Source organism: Hemiscyllium ocellatum, chromosome 25, assembly GCF_020745735.1.
Source record: "Hemiscyllium ocellatum isolate sHemOce1 chromosome 25, sHemOce1.pat.X.cur, whole genome shotgun sequence".
In the NCBI taxonomy this organism is placed as follows: domain Eukaryota; kingdom Metazoa; phylum Chordata; class Chondrichthyes; order Orectolobiformes; family Hemiscylliidae; genus Hemiscyllium; species Hemiscyllium ocellatum.
This window is the reverse complement of record NC_083425.1, coordinates 55542827-55552363: the sequence shown is the minus strand read 5'-3', so window position 1 is coordinate 55552363 and position 9537 is coordinate 55542827. Positions and strand designations below refer to the sequence as shown.

Here is a 9537-nt window from a genome sequence, read left to right as displayed (position 1 = left end):
AGTTGGTATCATCAGAACAGTTGCGAGGGAGATAGAAGAACTGGGATAATGGAATGGAGTCTTTGCAGGAGGTAGGGTGTGAGGATGTATCATCAAGGTAACTATGAAAGTCAGTGGGTTAGTAGGGATAATGATGGACCAGGTGAAAGTGAGAATAGGGTAGAAATTGGTAGCAAAATACATAAACTTTTCCAATCTCAGAAAAAAAGGAGAAAAAAAGCACTGATGATGTCACTGATATATTGGACAAAGATTTGTGGGTGGGGGCTGGAGTAGGAATGGAAGAAAGGATGTGTCATGTATCCCACAGAGACAGGCATAACTGGGGCCCATATGGGTACACATGGTCACCCCATTGACTTGAAGAATGTGAAAGGAGTTAAAAAAGCAAGTTATTCAGCCTGAGGACAAGGTTTGCCGGGCAGAGGAGGGAGGGGGCTGATGGAGATGGTTCAGACTTGAAACAAAGCACAGACTGGGTGACCGCTTCACAGAACCGCTTCACCGCTTCCTGTCCACAAAAAAAAACCCTGAGCTTCCTGTTGCCTGCCATTTCAAAAGATGAGAGTGTTCCCTGGTCAACATCTCTCTCTCTCTCTCAGCCTTGCAGCAGTGCTCTAGTGAAGCTCAGTGTAAGTTGGAAGAACAGCACCTCATTTTCTACTTGGGAACACTACAGCCTTCTTTAGGGCTTGAGCACCTTTGCCCTGCTTTCCCAAACCCTCACATACCAGGCCTTGTCATCACATAGGCTGCTAACCCACACCACTCATTGTCAGCCACCAATTACCGCATTAGCAGCTATTCAGTCACCCAGAATGACCTTTAACAACACTCTTCTGTGTTACTAACTTTCTTTCTCTTTGGGCTCTATCCCAACCTATCATTTACTATCCTCGCATGCCATCTTCTGCATAAAACACATTCTTTTCTCGCTACATAAATAAAAACCGAAAGATTTGCAGATGCTGGAATTCAGAAACAAAAACAGAAATTGCTGAAAAATCACAGCCTGTCTGGGAGCATCTGCGGAGAGAAGTCAGAGTTTACAGTTCAGGGCAGGTGGCTCAGTGAGTCAACGGAGAGTACTGCTGCCTCACAACAGCAGGGAGCTGGGTTCGATTCCCGTCTTGGGCGACTATCTGTGTGGGTTTCCTCCAGGTGCTCCGGTTTCCTCCCACAATTCTCGGAGGGTTGGTGTGGACCTGCTGGGCCAAAGGGCCTGTTTCCAAACTGTAGGGAATCTAATCTAATGGAATCTTGTACCAGTGACCCTTCCTCAGAAGTGCTCCTAGATACCAGCAGCCCTGAAAAATGACAGTGTTAGCCCTGCCCCAGCCCGATAATGACAGGCAGTGCTACGCTCACTCCCTCCGGCTAATTGACAAGATGTATTAGCCACACCCCCAACCCACTGTGTGACAAACCGTAATTAGCCATGCCCCTCCACGCCCTACCCCTACCCTGATAAAAGTGTTAATTCTGCCCACTCCTGCTAATTGGCAAAGAATTTTAGCCCTGCCTCCTCTCACAAATTGACAGGGCATGTTAAGCCAATAGGTGCAGGAGTAGGCCATTCTGCCCTTCGAGCCTGCACCACCATTCAATATGATCATGGCTGATCATCCCTGATCAGTATCCTGTTCCTGCATTATCCCCATAACCCTTGATTCCAATATCCTTAAGAGCTCTATCCAACTCTTTCCTGAATAAATCGGGAACTGGCCGTGTGTACTAGCTCCGTCCATTCCTGTTAATGGACTTTTGGCCGGAACATCGATTTTCCTGCTGCCCTTTTCCAGCACCACTCTAACCTGGGCCCTTCTCGCTCCTTGGCGGTTTGTGTTAGCCCGGCCCTCTGCCCGATAATTGACATCGATTAGCCCCACCCTCAGCCCGCTGATTGACGGGAGTGTTAGTCCCGCCTATAGCCGGTTAATTGACGGGTGATTGCTAGCCCCGCCCCCAGACCGATGATTGACTATTTGCCGCAGCCTTCGCCCGCTTTTTGACGGGGAGTGTTAGCGCCTGCGTACGGGTGTTTGCTAGCCCCGCCCCCAGACCGATGATTGACTATTTGCCGCAGCCTTCGCCCGCTTTTTGACGGGGAGTGTTAGCGCCTGCGTACGGGTGATTGCTAGCTCTAACCCCCCGCCCCCCGGTAGTGAGTTGACGAGCAGCGTGGGTTAACCTGGTCCCCGTCCTGGGAGGTTTGGTCGGCGTTTGAGGGTGAGGGAGTGGTAGGCCGGTGTAGGCCGGGCAAGTCTGGGAGGGTTAGAGTGGCAGCTTCCGGTGAATCGTGCTATTTCTGGGAGAGGACCATGTCAAGAAAGGAGCCGCTTCTCGGCGCCTTGAAGGGTGAGTGCAGTATTGATGGAGTTTGGGGCAACAAGGGGCTAGCAGGAGGGGTTGGGGACCTGGGGAGGGACTGAAGGGTCTGAGATAGTGGATGGTACCAGGAATTGGGGAAGAGGAAAACTGGTCTGGGCTGAATTGTTGTGCCAGGATCGGGGAATAGGTAAAGGGGAGGGACTAGGAACCAGATGCGATGCTATAGAGCCTAGGGAGGAGGGTAAGATCTGGGGTGGATGGAGGGTGCCCTTGGAAAGGGGAAGAAATGTCTGGTATAGACATTGCAAGAGGGACTAGGGGCCTGGTGTATGCTTGGTAGGGTAATGCGATTTGGGTGTTTTAAGTCTGGTAGTGAGTAGGTCCTTTACAAATCACTTTTTTTTGGGGGGGTATCTGTGCCCACCTTAGGGCATTTATATTTGCAGTATGATGCCTGAATTGGGAGAGAATAACTATATAATTACTGTTGCTGGCAAAAGGGAACAGTGAGATGATGGGTAATTTTAGGATTGGGTAAAAAATGAGGTCTGCAGATGCTGGAGATCACAGCTGAAAATGTGTTGCTGGTCAAAGCACAGCAGGCCAGGCAGCATCCTCCAGCAGATATTTATATATACTGTATACCAGCTGTAAGGGAGATTTAGGGAAGATGGTTGAAAGGAGGAAAAAGATTGAATTGCATTTGTATTGTGCTCTCTGTAATTGCTAAACTCCTTGAATGTAATGTTGGAAACAGACAGTTTGAGCTCAGCACACTCTCTCAAAAAGCAACATGATATTATGATGTTGATTCAAGGATAAATGTTAGCCAGGACACTTGAGGATATCTACCCTGATTTTGTTTGAAATAGTGCTATGGGATGTTTTATATCTGCCAGAACAGGAAGATGGGACTTCCTTTTCATGTCTTGCTGTCTTTCAAGCTCAGTAGTTGTGGAAAGCATTATATTGTACTGAGGGAGTGCTATACTGTATGTCCACACTTGAATCATAAACACTTTCCTTATTTGTAGTGGGCGGCACGGTGGCACAGTGGTTAGCACTGCTGCCTCACAGCGCCTGAGACCCGGGTTCAATTCCCAACTCAGGCGACTGACTGACTGTGTGGAGTTTGCACGTTCTCCCCGTGTCTGCGTGGGTTTCCTCTGGGTGCTCCGGTTTCCTCCCACAATCACAAAGATGATGTGCGGGTCAGGTGAATTGGCCATGCTAAATTGCCCGTAGTGTTGGGTAAGGGGTAAATGTAGGGGTATGGGTGGGTTGCGCTTCGGGTCGGTGTGGACTTGTTGGGCCGAAGGGCCTGTTTCCACACTGTAAGTAATCTAATCTAAAATTTGTATCTTAGTTTTAAAGTTCATTGTGAGATGTGTGCATCTCTGGTTAAGCTAGCAATTATTGTCCATCCTTAATTACCTTGGAGAAAATAGCCTTAACTGCTGCAGTCCCCACAGTACAAGGACAGTCAGTGCTACAATGCTGTTCAAAGAAAATCCTAATTAGCTCTTGTTTCATTGTTACCCAAAAAACTTTTAAAATAATATAAAATATAGCTTTTTGGATATTAGGAGATTCAGCATGTAACTTTAATATATCAAGATGCTTCTGTGAGAAAATATAAAGCTAGAGCAATAGACTGTACAGTGTTTGGAATATCCTGTGAATGATACTGAATGGGTGTCAATGGTTAGGTTAGTATTTGTTGCCCAGGGGGCAATTAAGAGTCAAAATATTGCTGTCTAGTGTGTGAATGTAGGCCAGTCTAGGTAAAGACATTAGTGAACCAGATGGGTTTTTCTGGCACCACCCAGAAATGACTCCCTCTAGTGGGAGAATCTAGAATAGGGTAGCATAGTGTTGGTGTTAGTCTCCTTGGGTTTGAAGTCAGGAAGCACTTTCTCAGTAATGCATAGTGAAAATCTAGAACTTTGTCTTCTGTGTGGTATGGATATTGGTGAATAATTGTGATTTCTAAATTTGAAAATGGTGGATTTTTGTTGAATGAGGGTGCCAAGGGGCATAGACAAAACAGGAAAATATTTGGAGGGACATAGTATTGCTGAAGCAGGGAGGCTGAGATCCACCAGAATATTTGATACACTGGTGAAATAGGTTAAAGGGATTAAACAACCTTTTTCCAGACCAGTCTTAATTGGCTGTAACTATTGAATAAAGACCAAGCATTGCTACTAGACAAACAAACTAAAGGAAGCAATTACAAATAAAGTTCTGTTTTTTAACAACCTGATAGTTCAGTCAAAATCAAGAAGGGTGGGGTTACCAGAACAGTCAGTGTTTTAAACAAACAGTGTGCATACATTTAGGAGGGGTGGACTGGGAAGTCTCAGAATTATCCCTGCAGCATGCTGACAGTGCAGAGGCAGGGATGGGAGATGTTTGGTGGTGATCTGCTGGAGGTGGTGTAAATACTGGGAGATGATCCTTTTGAATTAAGAAAGTACTGGGGTGGGGGGGGGGATGAATAAAGAGAAAAGAAGTTTAAAGGAGAAATTGTTCTAAGTGCAAAATAGCACATCAGGCTGGAGATGGATTGCAATTCTGTGGTAGAGGTGGCTGGGGTCACAACTGAAAATTATGGAACTGATGTAAAGTTTAAGAAGAATCATGAATATAATTGGCAAAAGACTGAACAACGGGAACAATAGTCAAGACAGCAACTATAATTCTATTAGTATTAAAATAGTGATGGAAAAGGATAGTTGAAGTTCTAAATTGGAGGAAGGCTAATTTTGACAGTATTAGGCAAGAACTTTCAAAAGCTGATTGGGCATAGATGTTTGACTGCTGGAAAATGGAAAACCTTCAGAAATGAGGTAATGAGTCCAGAGACAGTATATTCCTGTTAGGGTGAAAGGAAAGGCTGGTAGGTGTAGGGAATGCTGGATGACTGAAGAAATTAAGGTTTTGGTTAAGAAAAAGAAGGAAGCATATGTCAGGTATAGACAGGATGCATTGAGGGAATCCGTATAAAGGCAGTACTTAAGAGAAATCAGGAGGGTAAAAAGGGGACATGAGAGAGCTTTGGCAAATAGAGTTAAGGAGAATCCAAAGGGTTTTGACAAATACATTAAGGACAAAATGGTAACTGGAGAGAATAGGGCCCCTCAAAGATCAGCAAGGCGACCTTAGTGTGGAGCCGCAGAAGATGGGGAGACACGAAACAAATATTTTGCATCTGTTTACTGTGGAAAAGGACATAGAAAATATAGAATGTAGGGAAATGGATGGCGACGTCTTGAAAAATGTCCATATTACAAAGGAGGAAATGCTGGATGTCTTGAAACACAAAAGTGGATAAATCCCCAGCACCTGATCAGGTGTACCCTAGAGCTCTGTGGGAAGCTAGGGAAGTGATTGCTGGGTCCCTGCTGAGATATTTGTCATTGATAATCACGGGTGAGGTATCAGAAGACTGAAGGCTGGCTAATGTGTTACCACTATATTTTAAGAAAGGTGGTAAGGACAAGGCAGTGAACTGTAGACTGGTGTGCCTGATGTCGATGGTGGGCAAGTTGTTGAAGGGAATCCTGAGGGACAGGACGTACATCTATTTAGAAAGGCAAGGACTGGTTAGGGCTAGTCAATATGGCTTTGTGTGGGAAATCATGTCTCTCAAACTTGATTGAGTTTTTTTGAAGAAGGATTGGGGGCAGAACGGTGGACATGGTCTATATGGACTTCAGTCAGACATTTGACATGGTACCCCAGCAAGGTTGGATCTCATGGAATACAGGGAGAACGAGCCATTTGGATACAGAACTGGCTCATAGGTAGAAGACAAAGGGTGGTGGTGGAGGGTTGTTATTCAGACTGGAGGCCTGTGACCAGTGGAGTGCCACAAGGATCAGTGCTGGGGCCACTACTTTTCATTTTTATATAAATGATTTGGATGTAAGCATGAGGTATAGGTAGTAAGTTTGCAGATGACCCCAAAATTGGAGGTGGAGTGGACAGCGAAGAGCTACCTCATTATAATGGGATCTTGATCAGATGGGCCAATGGGCTGAGAAGTGGCAGATAGAGTTTAATTTAGACAAATGCGAGGTGCTGTATTTTGGGAAAGCAAATCTTAGCAGGACTTACACATTTAATGGTAAGGTCCTAGAGAGTGTTGCTGAACAAAGATCTTGGAGTGCGGGTTCATAGCTCCTTGAAAGTGGAATCATAGATAATTAGGATAGTGAAGAAGGTGTTTGATATGCATTGGTCATAGCATTGAGTACAGGAGTTCAGAGATCACGTTGCAGCTGGGCAGGACATTGGTTCAGCCACTGTTGGAATATTGAATGAGCTGCCAGAGGAAGTGGTGGAGGCTTTTGGATGGGTATATGAATAGGAAGGGTTTGGTGGGATATGGGCCACGTGCTGGCAGATGGGACTAGATTGGGTTGAGATACCTGGTCAGCATGGATGGGTTGGACCGTACATCTCTATGACTAAGTTCAGCCTTAATTTGGAATGAGTGGGTATCACATTTTTATGGCTCAACTAGATATGATGTGAAATTTCACATTTACTATGGCTTTTTAAAAATCCTGACGTTGACACTGATGTCACAATATTAACAGTTAATGTTGCTTGCATAAAATACAGTACATATGCTGAGTACTCAAAGAATAGTCTGATTTATTTAATAATAGTGGTGTTGGTCAGTTCTAAATTATGAACATTTGATGAACAGTTATAATGGAAACAGTGCTGTGGGTGCGTGTGCTATAGTGCTGGTCACTCTGTCAAATGTGTGTGGCTCAATCACTGGTGCACAAGCAGCCTGGGTGCCGTCGGTGTAGCCCTGAATAGTTATTGGTGAGTCATTTTTATCTGTTACATTAGCTCTGGAACACCTTAATAAATTATTTGCCTTGTCCATAGACTACTTAACATTTGGCACTGCACCTTTAGTCACATCAACATCATACACCTTCTCATTAAATATATGCTCATTAGTACTCCATTTTCTCATTGTACTGTAGTTAACCCTGTCTAGTGTTCCATTATCTCTGGCATTCTTCTTTCTCACTTGTTCATCTTTCATGTCATTTCTAGCATATTCACTATTGATGTAACTCACTACTGAATGCCATTTCTGATTGATCAAATTGACTTTTTTCCTGGTTATCCATTATTCAACCCTGTCCACTTGTGTTGGATCTTCCAATCTACTCTCCTTCAGATCCTGCCCATCTAAAATGCTGATAATCTATAGTCTGAGAGGAGCGCAATGAATATAATTCAGTAAGATTGGGAGGCAAGGCTAAGTGGAGTTGAATTTCCTGATTTGAAAATACAGAAATTCAAATTTTCAAGATTATGAAGAAAAATTGAACTTCTAGTCAAAATACACTCAGCATCAAGATGGAACACATACATTAGAAATGTTGTGACAGAATATCTTTGTAACAGGAGCAAATCAGACAGCAATGTCTTTACTGTGTTTGGTTGATGCCAAACTAATCAGTATGAGTTTACACCATCAGTGATATGGCAGAGACCCTGCCTGATCGGCCATTAGAATGCCATGGCTGAGCAAATTTCTTAATAGATTGTCACAAAATAAACTCACTCCTAAATGGTTCAATGACATGTACAATGTACAGTAGGCACCTCAGTGGTGGAGCTGATAATATGTTGCTGGAAAATCGACGTTTCGGGCATGAGCCCTTCTTCAGGAATGAGGAAAGTGTGTCCAGCAGGCTAAGATAAAAGGTAGGGAGGAGGGACTTGGGGGAGGGGCATTGGAAATGCGACAGGTGAAAGGAAGTGAAGGTGATAGGCCGGAGTGAGGGTGGGGGCAGAGAGGTTAGGAAGGAGGTACTGAGTTCGAGGGATTTGACTGAGACAAGGTTGGGGTGAGGGGAAATGTGGAAACTGGAGAAATCTGAGTTCATCCCTTGTGATTGGAGGGTTCCTAGGCAGACGATGAGGCGCTCTTCCTCCAACTGTCGTGTTGCTATGGAGGCGATGGAGGAGTCCAAGGGCCTGCATGTGGGAGTGGGAGGGGGAGTTGAAGTGTTGAGCCACGGGGTGGTTGGGTTGGTTGTTCCTGGTGTCCCAGAGGTGTTCCCTGAAACATTCCGCAACTAGGTGGCCTGTCTCCCCAATATAGAGGAGGCCACATCAGGTGCAGCGGATGCAGTAAATGGTGTGTGGAGGTGCAGGTGAATTTGTGGCGGATATGGAAGGATCCCTTGGGGCCTTGGAGGGAAGTAAGGGGGGAGGTGTGGGTGCAAGTTTTGTATTTCTTGCGGTTGCAGGGGAAGGTACCGGGAGTGGAGGTTGGGTTGGTGGGGGGTGTGGACCTGACAAGGGAGTCACAGAGGGAGTGGTCTTTTCAGAACGCTGATAGGGGAGGGAAATATACCTCTGGTGGGGTCTATTTGGAGGTGGCGGAAATGATGATGGATGACACGATGTATGTGGAGGTTAGTGGGGTGATGGGTGAGGACCAGTGGGGTTCTGTCCTGGTGGTGATTGGAGGGGCAGGGCTCAAGGGCGGAGGAGCGGGAAGTGGAGGAGATGCGGTGGAGGGCATTGTCAATCACGTCTGGGGGGAAATTGCAGTCTTTGAAGGAGGCCATTTGGGTTGTACAGTATTGGAACTGGTCCTCTGGGAGCAAATGTGGCAGTGCCAAAGGAATTGGGAGTATGGGATGGCGTTTTTACAGGGGGCAGGGTGGGAGAAGGTGTAGTCTAGGCAGCTGTGGGAGACTGTCGGTTTGTAGTAAATGTCCGTGTTGATTCGATCGCCCGAGATAGAAATGGAAAAGTCTAGGAAGGAGAGGGAGGAGTCTGAGATGGTCCAGGTAGATTTGAGGTCAGGGTAGAAGGTGTTGGTAAAGTGGATGAACTGTTCAACCTCCTCATGGAAGCACCAGGCAGTGCCAATACAGTCATCGATGTAGCGGAGGAAAAGGTGGGGGGTGGTGCCAGTGTAGCTGCAGAAGATGGACTGTTTCACGTATCTTACGGTGGCACAGTGGTTAGCACTGCTGCCTCAGCGCCAGAGACCCGGGTTCAATTCCCGCCTCAGGCGACTGACTGACTGTGGAGTTTGCACATTCTCCCCGTGTCTGCGTGGGTTTCCTCCGGGTGCTCCGGTTTCCTCCCACAGTCCAGAGATGTGTGGGTCAAGTGAATTGGCCATGCTAAATTGCCCATAGTGTTCGG

At 45.9% G+C, this 9537-nt stretch overlaps 1 protein-coding gene across 3 annotated transcripts in view; it reads left to right on the top strand.

Annotated features, from left to right (window-relative positions):
- Nucleotides 1-2102: 2102 nt before the first annotated feature.
- Nucleotides 2103-9537, top strand: part of si:ch211-250n8.1 (uncharacterized) — a 70924-nt gene continuing 63489 nt past the window's right edge. For all 3 annotated transcript variants that reach the window (XM_060844637.1, XM_060844636.1, XM_060844635.1), the window contains exon 1: nucleotides 2103-2358. In XM_060844637.1, the coding sequence (XP_060700620.1) occupies nucleotides 2322-2358 (37 nt within the window). In that variant the 5' untranslated portion in view covers nucleotides 2103-2321. The remainder of the gene's footprint in view (nucleotides 2359-9537) is intronic.